This window comes from Vipera berus, assembly GCF_964194415.1.
Source record: "Vipera berus genome assembly, chromosome: 4".
NCBI classification, from domain to species: Eukaryota; Metazoa; Chordata; class Lepidosauria; order Squamata; family Viperidae; genus Vipera; species Vipera berus.
Window position 1 is genome coordinate 99,442,858 of NC_138206.1, and position 23,919 is coordinate 99,466,776.

The 23,919-nt window shown below is 36.2% G+C and overlaps 2 protein-coding genes across 3 annotated transcripts in view; one reads left to right on the forward strand and one right to left on the reverse strand.

Annotated features, from left to right (window-relative positions):
• Positions 1-15,000, forward strand: part of TPP2 (tripeptidyl peptidase 2) — a 61,197-nt gene extending 46,197 nt beyond the window's left edge. The window contains exons 21-30 of one of the 2 annotated variants that reach the window (XM_081326830.1): positions 93-230; positions 1,973-2,217; positions 3,672-3,750; positions 5,833-5,871; positions 10,012-10,157; positions 10,292-10,388; positions 11,775-11,905; positions 12,773-12,980; positions 14,071-14,190; positions 14,862-15,000. In XM_081326830.1, the coding sequence (XP_081182956.1) occupies positions 93-230; positions 1,973-2,217; positions 3,672-3,750; positions 5,833-5,871; positions 10,012-10,157; positions 10,292-10,388; positions 11,775-11,905; positions 12,773-12,980; positions 14,071-14,190; positions 14,862-14,951 (1,293 nt within the window). In that variant the 3' untranslated portion in view covers positions 14,952-15,000. The remainder of the gene's footprint in view (positions 1-92; positions 231-1,972; positions 2,218-3,671; positions 3,751-5,832; positions 5,872-10,011; positions 10,158-10,291; positions 10,389-11,774; positions 11,906-12,772; positions 12,981-14,070; positions 14,191-14,861) is intronic. The other variant, XM_081326831.1, reaches the window with a different exon arrangement.
• Positions 15,001-16,477: 1,477 nt separating this feature from the next.
• Positions 16,478-23,886, reverse strand: METTL21C (methyltransferase 21C, AARS1 lysine; the record flags this gene model as incomplete). The annotated part of the gene is made up of 4 exons (XM_081326832.1): positions 23,765-23,886; positions 20,121-20,260; positions 18,009-18,126; positions 16,478-16,872 (listed from the first exon to the last, which is right to left on the reverse strand). The coding sequence occupies exons 1-4, from the start codon at positions 23,877-23,879 to the stop codon at positions 16,478-16,480; spliced, it is 768 nt and encodes a 255-aa protein (XP_081182958.1). The 5' UTR covers positions 23,880-23,886.
• Positions 23,887-23,919: the final 33 nt, after the last annotated feature.

Genomic DNA, 23,919 nt, shown 5'->3' on the forward strand with positions numbered 1-23,919 from the left:
CAAGCAAGTTTAATAAATTATCACCATCAGTATCAATAATATTATCATTTAATTTTGTTTTTAAATGCCTTTATCATTTTATTTTTGTTCAGCCCAAAAGTGGAGAAGTAACTCCAAGTTGTCCCTTGCTTTGTGAACTCTTATATGAATCAGAATTTGACAGTCAATTATGGATTGTCTTTGACCAGAATAAAAAACTAATGGGATCAGGTGATGCTTATCCTAACCAGGTACGCCAATATGTTTGAAGTAATTTTTTAATGTAATTCCATAGTCTTTTTAGGTTTAGGATGCAGTGCTTGTCATTTTTATGCAAATAAATATAAGAAGAATTAGGCTTTTTTTTCATTTTCAAGTTGAATTTTCATTAATTTATACACTATTCTTCATTTCTTATGCAAATATTCCTACTTGTGAATACTATGAAGAGTAACTTCATATTGTTCTGATAAATCTGCTTCTTGAACAAGTTGTTTGATTTTATAAACTAAATAGTTAAATATTTTACAAATTTATTATAAATTTGACTAATTTAGAGCTTGCCATTAGGAAATGTTTGCAGCTTTTATCTATTGAACTGGGACTAGGTAGGTAGGTAAGTAGGTAGGTAGGTAGGTAGGACAGATAGAGAGACAGACCTTCCTCAATTCCATACATGCCATTGTATGAGTTTTGTAGGGTAGTAATAGGCTTTTAAAGATCCTTAAAACTTAGATAATCATTTAATGCATAGTGTAGAAATCATGTGCAAACAATGAAAAGGATTGAAGCATCCTTGAAAAATTAAAAATCTGCTTGAAATATATACAGCCTTCTGTGCTTGTTTGGGCCTAAATGCCTATCTATCTTTTGCCTGTTTTTCCTCTTCTGCTAATGCATGGGCAGTGATAACATCCTGAAGAATGGTGTAAGGATAGAACAAGTCACAGCTTATGTTATAAGAAGTGATAGAAACATAATTTCTGTGAAACCACATTCCCATATTAGGCAGTTCTGCAAATAGATAGGTTAGCATTCCATCCAGTAATAAAGTTAAGCTGTTCTGCAATTCTAAAAGGTTGCTGATCCATATAAATGAACAAAATTATTTATTAGCAAGACTCTTAAATAATTTGACTACAAGGTATGAAACTTCAAGATTTTATGTATTAACCTTGCTTACCCGGTATGAACCATTTTCTCCTAAAGCAGATGAAATAAGAATTTCTTGGCCCAGCATTTGCCATTAAATTGAATCACTCACAGAAGCCTTCTGATGAATTTGGGCATGGAGAACGGTTCTAGATCATTTGTAGTGTAACTTCAGATATTAATAGTACTGAGGGAACTTCTAGAATTGCAGGACAAGAAGGGCAAGGATCTGCAAAAATCAAATCTCCAGCTGGAACTCCTAATAGATTTTAGTCCATTTTACAGATAGAAAGAACCCTCTGTGTTTATGTAAGAAATGTTCAGGATCCAGTTAAGTCAAATTTAAATAGGTTATACAGCACACAAATTTACCTGTTTTAAACGATATGCAACAGAAAATATGTATCATAAAATTTGATACTATAATTCAAGTACATAACTTAACACTCAAACCGAAACATATATTTACTTCATGCTGGTAAATCTGTAACTTAATTTGATGAAGGCTTTGAAAAGACCTCCCCGGTAATGTTAGAATAAGATTTTAAAATTTAAGACTGGAAATACCATTTACTTTGTGATTGGAAGGGATTTGAGTAACTTTTCTTGTTAGATTTTTCCCCCCAAAGAATTTAATAACAGATCCCTCTCTATCACTCAAACATGTAATAAATGTCCAGGTTTAAATTTTGCATACTTAGCAGTGACATGTTTTGTGAAAATATTCTACTTCAGTTAGAAAGCAATACTGTAAGTTGAACTGGAGAAATTTTTACTGTGTGTTAATCTTCTTCATCAAATATGTATGAGTCCAAGTACTAAAGAACTCTTTTTTCCCTAGTATTCCCTGAAACTGGAGAAAGGAGATTATACCGTGAGGCTACAGATCCGTCATGAGCAGAGCAGTGAGCTGGACCGCATCAAAGACCTTCCATTTATTGTCTCTCACAGACTGTCTAGTGCACTGAGTTTAGATATCTATGATACCCACAGTCAGGCTCTCTTAGGGAAGAAGAAAGCAAACAGTATCTCTCTGCCACCAAACTACACTCTGCCGTTCTTTGTTGCATCTTTGCCAGATGACAAGTAAGTTATGTCCCTTTGGTGGCACATAGCATGCAACACTTTGATTAGTAACTATTCTGAACTTTCAAACTTGGGAATAAAAAAAAATAGTTCTGCCTATTTATTTCTATCCTGCACCTGTATAGGCACTACCATCTACTGAAATCTGGCTACCTTTCCTCTCCAGTGCCCATGTTTCCATATATTTTCTTAAATCTGTTTTTTCTTAGTGTATTAAATATAAAACAGTCAATTTTTGCCAGTAGTTAGAATTTTTGTTGCCTTAGGGCACGGGTCGGCAACCCGCGGCTCCGGAGCCGCCCGGTGCGCGCGCACCTCTTTGAACGGGCAGTGGTGCGCGCGCACCTCTCCAAATGGAGAGTGGCACCGCCCGTTTGGAGAGGTGCGCACGCACCTCCCCGAACGGGCGGAGGTGCGCGCGCACCTCCGGTCGTTCGGAGAGGTGCGCGCGCACCTCTCAGAATGGGCAGGGGCGCTGCTCTTTGAGGAAGCTGTAGCGGCCCGTCTCCGAAGCTGCCGCTTTCGGCAGCTTTGCAGACGGGCCGCTACAGCTTCCTCAAAGAGCAGCGCCCCTGCCCGTTTGCGCGGAGGTACGCGCGCACCTCTCCAAAGGTTTGGGGAGGTGCGCGCGCACCTCCGGTCGTTCGGAGAGGTGCGCGCGCACCTCTCAGAATGGGCAGGGGCGCTGCTCTTTGAGGAAGCTCCCGTGGCCCGTCTGCAAAGCTGCTGAAAGCGGCAGCTTTGCAGACGGGCCGTCGCCGTCGGGCAACCGGGAACCGGTTCCATCTCACTTTTTAAAAAAATGGCAACCGCGTGCGTCCGCGCATGCGCAAAAAACCGTTTTGCGCATGCGCAAAACTTTTTTTGCGCATGCGCGTGCATGGACACACGCACGTGGCTCCCACTTTTTTTAATTTGTGATGGAACCGGTTCCCAGTGGCTCTTTTCCTTTTTTAGGTTGCCGACCCCTGCCTTAGGGAATAGTGGCCAAGGCAAGAAATTACACTAATTACACTAATATCAAAGAAATGGTGGAACAGAATCGTTAAAGAAAGGTTGCAAAAGGAGAGAATGAAATGTGAGTGGCAAAATTAAAATGATTTTTATTTATTTTAAATAATGAAATAGAATTGTTAAATTCTCCCGCAGTGAGGTGGCCATGGCGAGTTGGCCGTGGCAAGTTGGCTGTGGCAAGTTGTCCCATTATGTTCCACTGAGGTTACTGGAATGAGCAGAGCTGGATTTTTTTAAAAATTTCTTGGGTGGGATCAAGGATCCAAATAGGTAGCTTTATCAGCCTTAACCCCCATCATCCCTATGTATTGGGCTTGACATTGTATTGCTGAAATTAAGTCAAATTTGCAGTTGAATTAAACCCTTTTTTTCAATGGGGCGGTACAAAAATGGGAATGTGATCATGAATTTAAAGCATGTTTCATTTGTTTGTTTGTTAGAGTACCTAAAGGAACAAGTCCTGGATGCTATCTTGCAGGATCATTGACACTTTCAAAGACCGAACTTGGAAAGAAAGCGGTGAGTAAAATAAAACCCTAAAGTCAATTTTATTTAAAGGTAATTGAAATGACAAACTTGTATGAAAATGTTTTTGAATACAGTAATCCAGATTTTTGGAAGTTTTTTTTCCTGGAGTCTCTTAAAAAGATTCAAATACCAAATGCCAGTTTTCTTCATTGTTGCAATATTACTGCCTCTCAGTTTCTTTTTTGCTGTTTTACAGTAATTTCCAGCATCTTGTTACAGATTGTATGCTACATTGCTTTTAATAATTTCTGTAATATTATTTTATCCTACATAGCTTGGAGTTTCACTTCAATCTAAAAAGGTATAATTAGTGTTAGTTATTCGGGTTCTGTTAAAATAGTTGCTGTCAAGCATCCATTTGCTGAATAGGAAGTACTTTCTTATTTTAGGCCATCCTTTTGTTGATGATATGCTTTGTAAGGTTTCATTTTGTATAATAAAAATGAATTGTATAAAGCTATAGACATATTGTACTAAATTAAAGATGCAAGTATTTGTTATCAAGTAAATTTTGTTCACCAATAGTGCATCCTCAAAATAATTCCTTTGTTATCCAGTTACATTTTAAAAAATATGGAATAAGTATATATATTTCATATTAAAATGTCATAAAGTTACGTTAAATATATTTTCCAGACTAGGAGTATAGGGAATGTGTCTGATCAGTGAGTTTCCAAAACAATTTGGTTTAATATAATTGATAAGGTTTAGGAATTGATTTTACCACCTTTAGTAATTCATCCTAAAACATGTCCACCATTCATACATTGGTTATTTTCCAATTGAAAATGTTTTTCAGTCTAGATTTGTTTGGAACAGATACAGGTAAATTTACTAATTGTATTTGAAATTGTAGCTTTTGTCAATTAGACCATGAGCCCATTCAATTTGGCAAAACAAGTGGTAACTGTATAGATATTGGAGAAAGTTTTTAACAGTGGTTAAAATAATGATGGTTTTTCCCTGCTGTTATGCTTTAGAACACTACATTATACCGCATTCTTGGTGTTTCTTTTGCCTGCTTATTATGGAAGAGGTTATTATTATTAATTTAGCTAGAGAATTTTTCCATGCCTCTTATTTCGTCTGGCTTTAAATATTTCACAAACCATAGACGACTTTGGTGCAGTGCAGCTAAGATGAAAACATGTCAGAGTCTAGTATACTGTTTTAAAGATAGAAGACCATCTCCAGCCTGCTTCTGTTCAAAAATTAATCCCTGACCATTTAAAACGTAGTTTCCAGATTATACTCAGTCCAATATATTTTATTTGATTAATATTATTTGTTAAAACCAAGTGATACTTCTGTACTTTTTTTGCTTTTCATGTGAAAGAAATGAGGTAATTTCACTAATGTAACAACAGTGTTGTGTATAGTAAAGGTGTGATCTAGAACATCGGCCCCCAACCTTTTGGGCACCAGGGACCCGTTCCATGGACAGAGGTTTTTCCGTGGACCAGAGAGACTGTGGTTTTGTGTGCTGCCTGCATTATTTGCACGGCCCAATTTCTGGCATGCTGTGGCCCTGTGCCAGTCCACAGACTGGGGGTTGGGGACCCCTGATCTAGAAAATTAATTGTAGTATTGTACTATAAACAAGTCAAGGTATATATAGGAAAAAAACCTAAAATTGGCTTGAATTATTGATAGTTCTTCAAAGTCATATTGTAGGATTTTTAATGCTTTCCATGATCCTACCCCAATGTTGTATTACCGCTAGAGAGCAGAATATTCAATGGAAATGGAAATGGAAAGTTTAAGAAAGCCATTTCAGTTCATTGAATTTTAAATGGGAATGTGTGCAAGGAGTAAAAGTTAGTTACAAACTCTGTTGTTGGGCTTCAGAATATTGGGATTGATTTAAATCAGGAAGATTTAAATCAGATCCTTAAAAAGCAAAACATTTGTGTTTTATATTTTTAAAGCTAAAATATTGGGCTTTAGAAGTATGTTTTAAGGGGAACAAGACATTTAGTGTTCTTCAGTAGTAAATAAAAACTTGATAGGTAGTGTCTCCATTCTGTAGAGTTTTATGGATATTTTCTTACAGTATGTTGTTCTAACTCCCAGGGGCAGCCTTCAGCAAAGCGACAAGGAAAGGTTAAAAAGGTACTGAATGCCAGTTTTTGAAAGATGTATTTTTGCCTATCATTTAAAGCAATATAGTTATTTCTGTCTTTGGTTACCTTTTATGAAGCTTAATTATTCATACCTTTGAACAGTAAAATTGGATCAGAATAGCAGATTAGTTTAGCCCAATAGTAATGATATTCTGTGATGGGAGCATTTAATATTATTACATCAGTATCTTACCCTGTAAAATGGTTTTTGTTTTTTTAAAAAAACCACACATAGCTCTTACTATTGCCATATGAAAACCACAGATAGTAAGGTTGGACAGGATAAGGAATATTAGTCCAGTACTATAGTTAAGTTGCTTGCAGTGGTTTCCTCCTCCAGTGACTACACCCTCATTAGAAACAATGAGGGGCATTGAAACTGTATTTGTATCAAGGGCTCTTGCAGCAAAGAGGGGAGTTTTGTTTATTTTGTAATTTTTAATAGTATAGCGTTAGAGGATGTGATGGTTAAAAGTTTGAAAAATCATAGGCAGCTATATTAGATTATACTATTCTAGCCAAATGATGACTGCTCTAATCAGTGAACCTGTATGTGGTTTAAGGACAGCATTTATTGGAGATTGATTTAAAAAACTTTGAAATTAGTCAGTAGCTTAAATAATAGAAACGTAGCCCAAACTCATCTCATAAATTGTTGAAATCTATAAGTGATTGCTATTGGATAATATCTGAGAAATGGTGCTGTATTTCTCAAATACTACCTGCATTTCCCCCTTCACATTCCCACCCTTTTTGACTTAGGAATGGGGTAGGATGTGTAATCAACAGTATTCAGGCACCATCTTGGCAGAATGGTTTGCCATTTTTTTGACATACAATTTTATGTGTTTATTTCCTATAATAATTGACAATCACCTGCTGAACAAAATAAAAATTGCTGGTCTAAGCCAGATGCTTGTAAAAGAGGAATCTAGAGCCATCATGATAGCTGGTATTTATGAATATTCCTGCCATAAAATGTGCTTTTATATTTATGTAGTTTATTTGATTTATCTACATGTTTTATGGATGGAATTATGGAAATTGAAGGATTCCAGCAGAAAAACAATATTTTTTACATGTTTCACTCAAGTGAGACAGCTCCATGCTAAAATAAAGTTAACTGTGGGTTGTTGTTGTTGTTTTCCTGTAATTGTTAATAAAACATTATTTGTTTACTTAGCATTTTTTGCTAAAATGTTTGCTTCTATGGCAGGCATATAAAGGAATTGTGATATAATGACTTGTATTTTAGACATTTTTCTTTGACTGATATGTAGTTCAGTCCATCAGGGAATGGGAAAGAAGGAATTCACAGAAATGCTTTACAGCCCATAAAGCATTTAATAATGCATCCCTATTCAGCCTTTTCATGTTTTAGAAGCTGACCCAATTTTGCTACTAACAGCTTTGATGCACCTGTTATTGAAAGTATTATTAACAATTGTATCTTTGAAAACCACTATTAGACTTTTTTTTACATTATGTCAAACTGATTAAGTGGCTTAAAAAGTGAACTGTGGAAGTCTTTTGGGAAATTTTGACTACTATTCCAGCTAGGATTGGGTCAGATAGCCAGCTGCACAATATAATGATGAATTGTAATTTATCTTTAATTAATACTTTATTGGGATATGTCAGTTGTATAGATCCGGGATCCCCAAGCTTCAGCTCATTGACCCTCTGAAGAAGCTTCATATTGTTATCAATTCCCAAACATTTATTAAATAATTTCTCAAAAAACACTAATAGTAGTAAATAGTAGCAACAACATCAACCCTTTGAATAGTTCCATGAACCCATGGGTCAGTATTGATCACTTTGGAGAATCCTGCTATAGATATAGATTTGATATAGATTAGGGGAAAATTTGAGATCAGCTTCATGGGCACAACTTGTGTGCATTTTGATTTTCTTCCAGAGTTGAGTTTATAAGGTCATCTATGAACAACCTATAAATAAGGGTATTTTTGTATTTTATAGATTTGTTTAAAGCATGTTTACATATTATACATTTTTGTTATTGTAAAGCACATTAAATTCAATTATCAGCTGGGACAAATCAGGATTCAAACAACTGAAGCTATGATATACTATCCTGGCTTTTTCTGAAGATAGTGACATTTTTCTTGTTGAATAAAATGAGATGGGAGGAGGCTAAGAGAGTAGATATACAGGCAGATGTCTTAGATATATTTTGACTTATTAAGTGGATATACTGGCCAAAAGCCGCCACTAACTCTTTCATAACATTGTTAGCTTTTTATTCGGTGTGGGTATTATTTAATTGGATCACCTCCTCCTTATATTAGATACCAGTGACTGCGTGACATAGTTTTTCAAGATTCCTGGAAATTCCTCCAAATGCTCCTCTTCTGGATTTCATTTTTTAGGTTTTCCTCTCACTTTTTTCTCAAGTAATGTTACTTTTATTTCAAATACTTTTTAAAAGTTTGGTCTTTTTTCCTTCTCTCTCCCTCCCCCTTTCTGTTTTCTCTTTTTAATATCACCATCTTTTAAAAAAAATCTTCCAAGAAGAAAGCACAGAAAGATAGATTGTAGGACAAAAGGCTGCAAGTACCCTTTCGCTTAGCCTGCCAAATCACCTGCTTTCCTGAGTTTTCCCATGCAGGCTTTTCCTGCAGTCCTCCCAATTATTTAATCGCAAGAAATTTCCCCTGGGAAAAACGTTCAGTTCCTGTGTTTTACCCATAATCTTGCATATTAATATTATCTCAGTCCGTTGTTATAGATTTGTACATTTTCATTTTCATATGCCACCATGATGTTGACAGATTTACTGCGATATGTGTAACGTTGCAAGAACCTTGATTGCAAGAACCTGTGAACTGAAGACTTAATCTAGTGGATTCGAGGCTGATTCTCGAGTGAAGGTTGAAACAATATTAGGGGGTAGATTTTAGTGTGAGGGATTGCTGCAAGCGTTAATACACTATGTACTTGTGAGGGTTTGTTTTTGTTTTTTTAACTGACTGGCTTATCCACATTTTGGAGGAGAAATGTAGTTCACAGGCAGAGATTGAGCTTAAACTCTTGTTTAATAGGATATGTGTGCAAATATTTAACTGAGGAAGGGGCAATATGTTTTTAGGAGACGCTAGTTTATATCTGACACTTATACTCAAGGCTTTATGAAGGTCTAACACAAGCTCTTACCTGATTTCTGAAAAGTATTGATTCAGTAAAATTCAGGATAAGTTTGAGTCTTTGTGAACAGTTTCATATGGAATAGCACATAGGGCAACAAAGAAATATTTGCAGCATTTTTTAAAAGGTTTTGTCAAATACTTAGATTTCTGAGACCTTAAAAATATGATTCTGTGCTTCTAAAAACCTGATACTAGACAAAAATTTCCATAAGTATTTGTTGGTTGGTTGGTTTTAAATGAGATGTACTTCACAATTATTATAATTTAACTTGCAAAAAATAAATACAGAATTTTTATACTGTTGCTTATCTTTTTTTAAAAAATAAAAGAATAGCTTAGCATTATGATAACTATTAGTTGAATATTTAAGTATATTTTTACCATATTGTGATTTCATCCTAATCTCTTTTGAATAATGGAATACATGAATTGAAATTCTGCATTAAACATTGAACAAGAATGCATAAGTTCATCAGAAATGACAGTAATATTTTATTAGCCATGAGGCCATATCCTAATATAAAATACAAGAAAATAAGACTAAATGTGTAAGAATGCTAGCAATATATTTTAGATTGTTTAGGCATTACAACATGTACTCTTATCATCTGAGGAAAAAGCCTCATGGTTAATGATACCAGTTTGTTTAATTTCTTTTTCAATAGTTGTGTCTGCTGCATTTTTCCACAAAGGAATATATAGGTTATGTGAAATTAAACTTACAGAGGCAAATCAGTTGGCTGAGGTGCAGTTCTTGTGAAATATTTCTGGAATGATTGTTAATCAAAATTTGAAATTTGTGGAAGATACTTCTTTGAACTAAATCTGTTCTAGTCCTCTGAGGCTTCAAAAGGTTCTGAATGATTGTATACATTCTCCTTAGTTTTTATAGTGTATGTTTTGTGAGAAAGAAAATATTAATACCTACCTTGACCAAGTTGCTATGCTTTTTACTCTAGGATGTAATTTCAGTTCATTATCATTTGATCCCATCTCCAATAAAAAGCAAGAATGGAAGCAAGGATAAAGAGAAGGATGCAGAAAAAGATCTAAAGGATGAATTTGCGGAAGCTTTAAGAGATTTAAAGATACAGTGGATGACAAAGTACGTTTAACATTTTGATTTCCATATCATATCCTTGGAGAACTGATGCATTGATGCAAATTGTGTTTCTTTTCCACCATGCCTTCATTATAGATCACTTGAGTCAGCATTTTCATTAATACATTTATTTTTAGGTTTGATACCAGTGAGATATACAATGAACTGAAAGAGACCTTCCCTAACCATCTTCCCTTATATGTTGCAAGACTTCATCAACTGGATTCTGAACAGGTGCAGCCCTTTCTCTTTTTTTAAAAGAACTTTCATTTTAAATCCACTCAGCGCTCTCCAGGCCCCGAACTGACAAATGGTTCCTAATTCAGTGTTCTAAATCAACCGAAGTTATTAACTGAACACCTTGTAAACTGTTCCAGAATTTATCCTATTTATTATATCAGTGAGTATCTTGTTGAGATTAGTGATAATTTTTCTTCCCATAGAATCATTTCAGCAGAACGGGGGTTTTTTTTGTGTGCTGAACTTCAAGCCTAAAAACAAAACCAGCCACAAACTTACTTATTAAATCTACAATTTATATAACACATAATCATAACTTGAAAAAACAATATTAACTTGATTTGATTGTGAATAAATGAGTTAGACATGCTATGCTGTTTTCCAGTATATTTATTTGGTATCATTTTATAATTCCAAAAAACCCTTTCATGCTTAAATTATTTTTATTTCAGTTCAATTTGGATTTTTTAAAAAAAATCCCATTTATATCCCGCCCTTCTCCGAAGACTCAGGGCGGCTTACAATCTAAGCACAAATCAATGTGCTTAGCAATAGCCTTCATTCTATGTATATGCCTGCTTATTAGGGCTTTCGCCCCCCCCCCCCAAGCGGCATTATTACAAAGTCAGCTTAATTGCCCCCAACAATCTGGGTCCTCATTTTACCTACCTCGGAAGGATGGAAGGCTGAGTCAACCTTGAGCCTGGTGGGATGCGAACCTGCACTAATTGCAGGCAGCTGGTGTTACTTAAGGAGGCATTAGCCCATTGCTCCACCAAGGCTCTTTTCTCAAGAAGTCAATAATTCATTTTTGTACAGAAATGTATACTTTTTCAATTGTTTCTCCCAATTTATCTTTTTTTTCTATAAATTCAACCTAGAATTCCATGCATTAAAAAAAAAGATAAAATGCAGATTTGAAAACCACCATATTCAGTGTTACTTGACTATAATAAGCAAACAGTTGCTACCTGGAAACATGTTCCAATAATAGAATAGAATTCTCATTTATAGAATTATTACATTGCTGCTGAAACTATAATAATCATTAGCATAACATTAATTCTAGTGAATTACAGAGGACCATTCAAGTTACTGTTTTTATGCTTATCTTTCTGCATAGATATAAAGCTACATGATGAGTAGACAATTACAATAAATGCACCACTTTATTTTCAAAATATGTTTTCTGCTTTGGATCCAAATAACTTTATTATTTTCTTTCCTATCAACTGAATATTCATAATATATTAATTCATACATATTTATTTGCCACCTATCTTGCCATGAGGCTACTCTAGGCAGCTTACAACAATAAAAATAAAGGAAGAAATGAAAAGAGAATAATTGAATAAGAGAATATTATTTATTTTCTTCCAGGAGCGAATGAAAAGTTTAAATGAAATAATTGAAGCTTCTAATACAGTGATCTCTCATATCGATCAAACCGCCCTTGCTATTTATCTTGCTATGAAGACAGATCCCAGGCCCGATGCTGCTACTATAAAAAAGTACCTAGCCAGTAAATACTTTTTTTCCTTGCATTTTATTTCAGCAAAGTTATCTCCTCTTCTCAGCTTAAAAATTAGAATGTTTTCATATTCATGAGAAAAGAAAACAGTCATAAACTGTGCACACTTAATTGCATTTTATAATTTAAAACACTATTTTTAATGTTGGTGTGATATTGCCAAGGAGGAAATGCTGAAGACTAAAATATCACAGCAATAGATTTCAAAGAATATCCGCCAGCCAACGATTTCATTCTGCTTTCTCCCTGCATGTGCCCAAATTCTTCTATGTTATTACCCATTTGTATTAGATTATGGCAAGCATAAAATAAAAATATACTTTAGAAATCTTTAAAGCTAAAATAAATGGTAAACTGTAAAACCATAAAGCAGGTATTTTTAAAACAAATTGGAAAACCCTTCCTTCTGAAGATTGAAAATAAGATTGAGAGCTTTTTCTTAATTCTTTTATCTGGTTTTGCCTTCAGAAATCACTGTAGGCTTTTACTCCTTGTTAATATTATTTCTTGTTTCTCTATGTTTCTAGCCACCCAAAATTGAATTTGTGAGATGAGTGGCCATGTAAATCAAATAAGAAAATGAATGAATAAATGTTAGTGCTCTTCCTTTGAAGGTGGTAGAACTATTGTTTGTTTGATGAAGATCCCTAGTTAAAAATATGTATTTTGGAACCTAGTCTCTTTACTCCAGTTTAGAAATGTTACCTTCTCTTAAATGTTATCTACTTAGAAGGGATGCTGGCATATTTTGTGTGGTGGTAATATTCAGAAGTTAATGAAAAATGTATATATAGGTATGATGAAAGAGACCTGTTCACATAAATAAAATAAAATTGTTCCCACATAGTGAGATGGAAAAGCAGAAATCTACCTTAGTAGATGCTCTTTGTCGGAAAGGATGTGCATTATCCGATCAACTTCTGCAGTTACAGGCCCAGGAAGGGGCTGCATCAAATGACACTGAATGTAAAGAGGATAGCCAAGAAGCCATCTTGAATACTCTGACAGAGACTTTCTGGGAAACTTCAAAATGGACTGACCTGTCTGATAGCAAGGTATATTGAGAGGAATAGAACTATTTGTTCCTACAGTTGAAGAAAGGAACCTTTAGGTTATGGTACCTATTAGTTGAAGACAGAGTTTTATATTTAAATTGTATAAAAATATTTCCATGAAAGAACTGCTGTCAAAATAGTAATTCAGTCCTTTGTAGCATACTGTATTAGCCCAGATAATAAATAGGACATAATGGCAGTGGCTTTCCACCATTTTTCTTTGGCATGTTGGCCTTGTACATCTTACATGTTCTCATGAGATGGGCAATTTTATAAATTTGATTAAATCAATAAATAACCTTTGGCTGTAGTCTAGTGTAAACTAACTCAGCTGCAGCTAAATCTAAGCATATTTAACTGGAAAGCTGTTAGAATGTCTTGCTTTATATGGTGTTGCGCATGCTGATAACATCATGTAAATGAATGCCTCTTTCTTTCAAATATATTTAAATGAGTCCTAAAATAACCTTAATATAAAGTGTTTAGAATTATACAGCTGGGAATGACTCAAACAACATTAAAGTGTAGCCAACTTAGCTTGAGAGATTCCCCTTTCATTAAATACAAGTAGTCCTTGACATGCAACAGTTCATTTAGTGACAGTTCAAAGTTATAATGGTATTGAAAAAAGTGACTTATGACTGTTTTTCACACTTACAGCCATTGCAGCATCCCCCTGGTCACATGATCAAAATTCAGATGCTTGGCAACTGACTCGTATTTATGAAAGTTGCAGTGTTCCAGAGTCATGTGATCAACTTTTGTGACCTGACAAGTAAAGTCAGTGGGGAAGCCATATTCACCTAACAACCGTGTTATTAACTTAATAACTGCGGTGATTCACTTAACAAATGTGGCAGCAAGGTTGTAAAAAGGGACAAAACTCACTTAACAAATATCTCACTTAGCAACAGAAATTGTAGGCTCAGTGTGGTCGTAAGTTGAGTACTGCCTGTACCTGGAGATGATTTTTATTCTAGTTCTGACTTGTCTATTGTCAACTACAAAAGTGAATTAGAATGATTAATCTTTGCAGAACTTATATTCTGCTTACAAATCTCTGCCTCCATTTTATAATACTCTTCTGTAGGTTTTGCTCTTTGCTTACAAGCATGCACTGGTAAACAAAATGTACGGCAGAGGTCTCAAATTTGCAAATAAACTTGCAGAGGAGAAACCCACGAAAGACAACTTGAAAAATTGTATACAGGTAAGTTGTTATTGCATATTCATTTCAGTTAAATCAGTATACAAGTTTTAGTAACATTCTAGAATTATAAAATCAAATTAGGACAGATTTTCTAGGCCTAATGGCTGAAAACATTAAAAAATTAATTTTGATGTTCCATATGCTGACAGCAGAATGGTCTCTGCACAAAAATGGAACTTTAATTCCCACAAAGGATAACTGGCTGCAAAGGCAATGGAGTTAGCAAAGATGGCTAAATTGACTGCTTTAATTAAAGAAAAGAATACAAAAAACATTTTTACTTGGAAACTGCTCCTGGACTTTGTCCTTGAGATGGAAAAAAAAATAAAACATTGATTTTGGGTTTTGCTGATTAAATAGGTTTGTTGTTATAGAAATGGCTAGTATATATGACTCTGTAAAAGTAAAAAGTTGAGATTGTATGTTATTCTACTGCACTAAACCATGTCAGAAGTCACTTTTTCCTCTTTACTTTTCCCCCTACTTTCCCATTATTTTCATTTTTCTTTATACTTTAATTTTGATAAACTAATAAAATTTGTAAACACGACAATTTTTCTAGAAATGTCATTGATTAAATGAAAATCTAATGTTATATATTATATTCTTATTTTAGTTGATAAATACATTAAATTTCATTTTCATGATTTCTTTTGCTCTTAACCTTTTAGCTAATGAGGCTACTTGGATGGACTCACTGTGCGTCTTTTAGTGAAAACTGGCTTCCTGTGATGTTCCCACCCGATTATTGTGTTTTTTAAAATACTGCAGTTGTGAATTCGAGATGTTCTTATATTGACTGAATATAAAATCTGTGAACTTACTGGATTGCATGTTTTCATCTATTACTGAATGCTTCACTTGTATGTATTAATCAGAGGATAAGGGGCTGCAATATATATGTGTAGTTTGGATCCAGACATGAAGAAGTCTATTTAAACTGAATTCTTAGTTCCTTGAGTAGTTCATTTGCTTCAGAAGTGAAAATTTAAACACAAAACCTACTGCATACATCACATTGCTGGCAATGGATGTTTGAGAACAGCCAGCACCAAAGTTTAGAAAATGGAAATGGAATAGCTTCTTGCATGTGTATGTGGATCTTAACTGTAATTTTAATCATAAGGCTATACAAGCTGTTATTTTTACAATGAGCAGGATTTTAACATGTTTAAACATAAATTTTCAATTGTATGAAGGCCTTAAATGAAGCTACAACAAAAGTAGCTAAAAACTTATTTATTAGATTTAATAACAACGGAACTTAATTACCAGTATCATTTGCAAGAGTTTACATTTTATTATTTTTTTTAAAGAATAACTTCCACACTCACTAACAATGTGTTCTGAATTACTGTTGCAAAGGTGCTCTGGATATCTTCAATTTGGAGATACTCACAAATATCCACATGATACAGAGTATCGGTAAAAAAAACCGATACATGTATAAAGTGTCAGTTAACACTTAATCAGGTATTGTAAAACTTATACATATATGTTAATAATGTTTGAAAAACAAAACTGCGGAATAAATGTGCAGATTTAAATATCAAAGGTTTGAGTACTCATGGTTTAATTTTTTTAAAATAAAACATTGAACAAATTTGAAAACTGTTTTAATTTTTCAGCAATGTGGCTCTGTAAAAGGACTATACACTCACATTTCCTTATATTCTAATCAAAAAGTGTACACTCTTAGCTTTCATGGTTCATGAGTGACAATTTAACTTAGCAATTTTGATTTATGAGGACATATTGTAGGATAAACGTGGACTTCCTCTCCTTCCTGTTTCTAATCTAACAATGTGATTAGATCCATAAAGTTTCAAGTCTTCATTTATGAATATCTATTAAACCAGGGGTCTCCAACTTCTGGGGCATGGACCGGTACCGGTGTGTGCTTTGTTAGGAACTGGGCCACATAGCTGAAGGTGAGTGGCAAGAGAGCAAGCAAAACTGAAACACACAAACCCGGGCCGTGGAAAAACTGTCTTCCATGAAACCAACCCCTGATGCCAAAAGGTTGGGGATTGCTGAATTAAACATCAATTAAGGAATTCCAGAATGTGTCAGAAGCTGGACATGGGTATATATATTAGGGGAAAGTATGACCAAGAAGTCCAAGCTTCCTAGTATCTATTATTTTGTAGAAACAACTTGTCTTTGAAAAAAGTGCTGAATAAGTACCAAATTGAAAGGGTTAAGTCTTGAAAGTTAAGAATCAGACTCTTAGTAGTCTGTTAAGGTCTCAGCTTTTGCACTTTAATCTGGATTCTGCTTCCTCATTTTAATTCTCTTTTATGGTCCCTTTGAACAACTTGATACTTGACTCTGGAAATTCTGCTAGCTGGGTAATATTGAGTATGTTGCTTACCGAGTCCAAAAATTCATAATCTGTGCTGAATCTAAATTTATTTGCCCAAAGCAACATTGTCCCAGGCTGGCATAAGTAGTAAAGTGTATCCAGCAGAGAATCTAGTGCTGTGTGATGATAGACAACATCAGTAGCCACAATGATATCATAATGGTGGGTTGCTTTAGGAAAGTCTTCAGAGAGATTCTTGCCCCAAATGAGCTTCCTCACTTCAGGCTTGTGAATGTCTAGATTCCGTGTATTCCTAGTAATATTGAACTCCAGGTTTTCAAGTACCTCAGGCAAGTCAGTAGCAGTAACAAAAGCTCCTGAAAGATTAAAAATAACATTGTTCAGTCTGTAATCTGCCTTGATAAAATGTCAGTTGGGGGAAGGGAGGTAGGTCCTAATATTAGTTCAGTATTTAATGTACTTAAGTTGTCTGCCCACTTGTACCAGCAAATCATAAAATGGAGTGGAATTGCATCGTGCTAAATCATGGTTTACATAACTATAATATGTTAAATAAGCTAGAGTTGCTCAGTTTGCACCCTATACTGAGCAAAACCCAACCAAATCATACATGTTTAGAAGATGTGAATCTACTTATAGTTATTCTTTAAACACTAGTTTATGAGTAAAATACTATAGAATGCCATTAAGAGCCATTCTTAGCTATTATTGCTTTGCTGAGCATAATAAATCAGCATTAATGTGTGTAATTGATACAGTACCACTGTTCTGTCCCAGTCTACATGAGTCCTTGTTATGCTCACAAGGAGAAACCCCTCTTCCATCAAGCAGGTAGGAAACGGCAGGAAAAAACCAATCCCCTTTTTTTATTCACAGACCTGAATCAATGTCCAAGGCAAACAAACACAGTTCACAGAAACTCAATCCGGCAACCAGCACCTCCCACACCTTCCCTTATTCAGCCAAGGCATAGCTTCCTAATGGCTACTCCTTTGCCTCTGGAGCCGCCCCATTGCATTCCTCTGGCCTATTCTCTTTTGTTGCCGGTGTTTTTGTGCATCCTGGATATCTCCCAACTCTTCTTCATCACTGTCCAACTCATGCTCCCAGCACAGCTGTGTCAGCCTGAGTGCGAGTAGAGGGGCCAGGCTCCTCATCAGACTGTAAGTCTTGAAGCTCCTCAGAGCCTTCCTCTGACTCTGATGTCACTCCAGGCCTCTCCTCCTCTGATTCCTCAGACTCAGCTGCCAAGTCCACTGGCTGGCAAGGAATCAACAACCACGCATGATACATGTACACAGAATGATGAAAAGTTAATGGAGAGGGGAAGCAATATCTGAAAATTGGACTGGTGTCAGAACCTGATCAGATGTTGAATGAACATTTAGGAGAGAGACAGTGGTGAAAGTCTGTCCGTGTTTGAAGTGCATGACTGAAGAAGAAGCGGATCCCTATGTTATCTTACAGTCCGAAAAATCAGTGTACAAGTTACCTAATATACTTGCCACAATAGACACTAGACCTGTCCCAGCTCCAATTTCAAGGACTTTCTTTTCTTTGAAGTTAATTTCCTCTTGATTTGATTCCAGGTACTGACATAAAGCAAGGGCCTAAAAGAGCAAAAATCACTTTTGATCATTCCAAAGTTATTTGTGTATATATAAATACATTTTTTTTATTTTGCCTTTGGAAATAGGTCAGAATACAAATGAAGGACCAAGGCAGATTGATCTGGCAAATGAAGGTCAGATCATGCTGACCTTGGAAGACCCTTAAGTTGCCATAGGCTGGCATCCTTCTGAGACACAAGCTAAGCCAGACATTTTATTAGTTTATAGAAGCTTTTTCAACTGGAATAGGTAGAGAGGGGGATTGAATCTAATCAGATTGCAAAAGAAATATTGAACTGTCAGGAAATGTACAGCTAATGTGTTAGCAGAATTGATCTGGCTATATTTTTTCTTATTTATGCCTCTTTCACTGCTAATTTTAATAACAGAAATCTACATTAATGATTTTAACCATGTTAGTGCTACATTTGGAGTGAGTCTTCAAATAATTTTGATGGACAATGACAGGGAAGACTTCCAGTCTTTTGGACAAGAAGGCTGATTCAGGAAAAGGCAGATGCATTCAGCAAAGAGTGACTAGTTCAAGATAATTCCATGTCAGAAACATGAAGCATGATAGGACTCAATTCCTGTTTTAGTTCTCAAGTAAACGGTGCCTATTGAATATTTTTCCTTTTCTTTTTTTATTTTAAAAATCTTGATGAGTAAATCAAGATTAAATAGTTAGTTGGGGGATAAGAAGCTGTGTGTTAAATTATTCATATTCACGCTCACCCACATACAGGAAATGCCATACTTGCTTATAACATTGGGCATGTCCAAAACATGTTAAACCATCTTAATAGCAACACATAGCCACTCTGGGTCATGTTTAACTACCGTAGCAGCATTTCTTTGATTTAGTGATAATGTATAGCAACTGATATTTCCAGTGAACACTAAGGAAAGCTGGCCCAAAGGTGCTTTTTCAAGAGGCAACTGGACTTTCTTGTTTTTCTTTGAAGATGTTTTGCGTCTCATACAAGAAGTTTCTTCAGCTGAAGAAGCTTCTTGTATGAGAAGCAAAACGTCTTCAAAGAAAAACAAGAAAGTCCAGTTGCCTCTTGAAAAAGCATCTTTGGGATATCCATGACCTGGATGATTGAGAATCTCCATGGACAATTAATTAATTAAAGCTATTATATAACCAATTTAGTGGCATCTGCTCTTCATGAATAGAACTGGAAGGGACTTTGGAGGTCGTCTAGTCCAACAATTGCTCAAAGCAGGAGATCCTATATCATTTCAGACAAAGGTTGTCCAGTCCCTTTTTAGAAGCCTCCAGTGACGAAACATTCACAACTTCTGAATACAAGCCATTCCACTGACTGATTGTTCTTACTGTCAGGATGTTTTTTTCTTAGTTCCAGGTTGCTTCTCTCCTTCATTAGTTTCCATCCATTGTTTCTTGTCTTGCCTTTTTGTGCTTTGTAAAATAAGTTGACTCCCTCTTTTTTGTGGCAGCCGCTCAAATACCGGCATACTGCTATTATGTCACTCCAGTCCTCCTTTTCTCTAGATTAGCTATATCCGGTTCCTGCAACTGTTCTTCATATGTTTTTGTCTCCAGGCCTTTAACTATCTTAGTTCTTCTTTGTACTTTTTCCAAAGTCTCAACATCTTTTTTGTAATGTGGTGACCAAAACTGGATGCAAAATTCCAGATGGGGTTTTATAAAGCAGTACTAATACTTCACATGGTTTTGATTCTATGCCTCCTCAACATAAGACAAGGGTATGTGACATGGGACAATCAACATGGGACAAGGGTGCAGCATCATGCAGTCCATGTTAATCAGTTTAGTAATCACGATATTAGTCTTATGTTAAGTCATTATGAATGTTGTCACTGCTCCCTCCACCATTAATATTGCTGGAGATGGCAATACTGATCAAAATAAAAGGCATAAGCAAGAGTAAATATTTCCTCTTAAGAGATGTCTTAAGGTGTTTATTAGTCAAAAGTGTGTTGTTGTTTTTCTGTACAAAACTTACAGCAGGCCATACTACAGCTCCAAAACATTCTATGGATTCTTGAATGATGATCTGATGGCCAGCATAACAATAATGTTCTTTGTCAAAATAGTAGGAGGCCTTTGGAACCCATTTTGGCAATATTTCAAATACAGGTGGACCTGTGAAGGAAAAGTGAACAGCAGTCATTTGTTTACATTTTTTTGTGAGATGTAGTATAGAATTAAGCAAAACTATGTCTTCAGAAAGTTTGTTCTAAAATCCTCATAATACAGGTTAGTCCACAACTTGCAGCAATTCATTTTGTGACCGTTCAAAATTACAACGGGATTGAAAAAAGTGACTTATCCATTTACAACTGTTGCAGTATCCCCATAGTAATGTGATCAAAATTTGGTTCTTTGGCAACTAACTCATCTTTATGATGGTCACAGTGACCTGGGATCACGTGATCACCTTTTGTGACCTTCTTACAAGCAAAGTCAATGTCACTTAACAACAACATGTTACTAACTTAACAGCTGCAATGATTCACTTAACAATTGTGGCACAAAAGGTTGTAAAATGGGGTAAAATTCATTTAACAAATGTTTTACTTAGTAACAAAAAAATTGGGCTCAATTATGGTTATAATTGAAGACTACCTGTAATTACCACTATAAAAAGAGGTACATACACACATACTAAAGAAATTCAGGCCCAAGTTAGCATACTGGTATGTTTGAAAATAAAAGCTTGTTCTGTTAAAAACAGGACAGAAATCAGGCCCAAACTAATTTTATAGATGTCCTTCTGCTTTCAGTGGAAGGGCTGAATTTTCTAATTCAAATTAAAATAGTTTGGGAGTTGGCCATATTTCCTCAATATTTAAAAAGCACAAGGCACAATTTTAGTCACAATTGAAATAAGCATACAACAGCTGCAGGAATGTCTGAGCACATAAAAAGTCAAGATTGTGCCCATGACTGCACAATTGAAGGAATTCCTCCCCCATTTTTATATGTGGTGCATGCTTCAATCATATGGCCAGGGCTGCCATAATTTGGGGACACTTTCCCTGGAATGGGACAATTAACCATGGGCACATGTCTGTGCCCATTTCACCGTGGGGCCCCATTATAATTTTGAAATAAAAGGTGTTTATCCCAAAATTATTAAGACACTGAATATATCACTGCCCTGATGTGATTGGGGATTGGGGAGAGAAAGGATAGGCTTGATATTGCTTTGGGAATATTATTATAGAAAAAAAGCAATTTTATAACATAGTTAGAAATTAATCTCATATGAGGAACTGCTCGTCCTTGTTTTTTAAAAAAAGAGATGACTTTGTTTGAGGAGGAGGGAAATGTGGGAGGGGAAAAGAGAAAAGAGAAGGCAGAAGATGCCTGATATTGAAGTGAGCCAGAAACATCATCCTAGTAAGATCAAAGAAAACATATTGACTAGGAAAATAATTGTATGACAGATCAGGATTAGCGGCTTGTGCTTCTATTACAAGAAAACATCTTTCTTTTAAACAGGCTTCCCTTTGTGGGATTGCAACCTTTGTTGCAAACATCTTTCTGGATGTTTTCATATGCATGATGTCGTTTCATCCAATTCTATCTGGGGGGGTGAGTATTTCCCCCTCCGCTCTCTCCCTCTTTTTTTCTCTTCTCCGAGAGAATGACATTCTGTAATGTTTTCTTTTTATTTTTGCTGACTACAATTACAGAGACTGAGCTCGGGGTGCAGTTGTTGGTTCCTTTCCCGAGAGGGGTCCTTCACATTTATCATGTTTCTTCCTCTTGGGGTCTTTGTTATACAAACTTTTTTGACGTGTTCTTCAGAACGCAGGAAACCTGATTCTGAAACTGAAAGCAAGTTCCTAATTTCTAGATATGCTTCTTCTTGTTGTTGTTGTTAGTTGCAAAGTCATGTCCAACCCATCGCGACCCCATGGACAAGGTTCCTCCAGGCCTTCCTGTCCTCTACCATCTTCTGGAGTCCATTTAAGCTCACGCCTACTGCTTCAGTGACTCCATCCAGCCACCTCATTCTCTGTCATCCCGTTCTTCTCTTGCCCTCAATCTTTCCCAGCATTAGGCTCTTCTCCAGTGAGTCCTTCCTTCTCATTAGGTGGCCAAAGTATTTGAGTTTTAGCTTCAGGATCTGACCTTCTAAAGAGCAGTCAGGGCTGATTCCTCTAGGACTGATCTGTTTGATCGCCTTGCAGTCCATGGGACCTGCAGGAATCTTCTCCAGCACCATAGTTCAAAGGCCTCAATTCTTTGGCATTCAGCCTTTTTTGTGGTCCAACTTTCACAGCCATACTTTGCAACTGGGAAGACCATAGCCTTGACTATATGCACTTTTATTGGCATTTTAGTATGCTGTCTAGATTTGCCATGGCTTTCCTCCCCAGGAGCAAGCATCTTTTAATTTCTTGGCTACAGTCCCCATCTGCGGTGATCTTGGAGCCCAGGAAGATAAAATCTGTCACTACCTCCATTTCTTCCCCATCTATTTGCCAGGAATTGAGAGGGCCGGATGCCATGATCTTGGTTTTCTTAATGTTAAGTTTCAAAGATATGCTTGGAAGTACTCTATTATTAGCCAGTCTCTCCCTTTAAGAAGCATCACGAATCTTCCCCTGCTCACCCCCTGCCTTGCCATGAATCTGCAGCGTTCAAGCCAAGAGACACCCTGCAGCAGCGTGGAACATCTAGAAGGAAGCAGTTTCTCCATCCCAGCCCGCTGCATGCACACAAAGTGCAGCGGGTATGCCTCTGCTCAATCTTTCCAGTTTCCACATCAGGAAGCCGAGCTAAAAAGGGACCACATCTGATGAGAAGGCAAAGTAGGGATGCGCAGTTACTTGTCCTGCACTCTGGATTGCCCAAAGACAAGTATCCTTCGGCAAATTGGCCAGGAGGAAGGTGCGTTGGAGCAGACCATTGGCAGGCGAAAAATGCTAGCAGAGAGCCAGCAAACAATAAATGCCCACAATGGGTCAGCTGCTGTTGGGGCCCTGTGCTGGAACGGGCGCAGACATGTCCCTGTGGTTAATTGTCCCAGACTCCACTTTCCCCAATCCCCATGACCATCTCTGAATAGCTGAGATTGTGAATACAGGTTTTCCTCGACTTACAACAGTGACCATTTAAAGTTAAAACGGCACTGGAAAAAAGTGACCTATGACCATGTTTCACACTTATGACCATTGCAGCATCCCCATGATCACGTCATTTACATTTGGATGCTTGACAACTGACATTTATGATGGTTGCAATGTCCCGGAGTCATGTGATCCCCTTTAGTGACCTTCTGACAAGCAAAGTCAATGGGGAAACCACATTCATTTAACAACCGTGTTACTAATTTAAGTGATTCACTTAACAAACGTGGTGAGAAAAGTCATAAAATGAGGCCAAACTCACTTAACAAATTTCTCACTTAGCAACATCAATTTTGGGCCCAATTGAGGTCATAAGCTGAGGACTACCTGTACTGCCTTTACAAATCATTGCGATAAAAAATGAGGATAAATACAATTCTCAAAATGAACTACTCGTGTTTTTATCTGGTGAACAATCATAAAGCAGCTTTATAGCTATTACTTAAATGTGGCCCATCTATTACTTAGCTTAGAAGGAAGCAATGTGTTCATTTTAAAGTGCAACCTGAGTCAGGTAATACAGAAGAATTGTCACTGTAGTCAAGTTTGGATTCTTTTTCCTCCTCTTCTGTTAATTTCTGAGCCATTTTAGGGAGCATCTGGTGCTTTGTAGAGATCATAACAGGAATCCTGTTCAAGGAACAATCAAACCAGGGACTG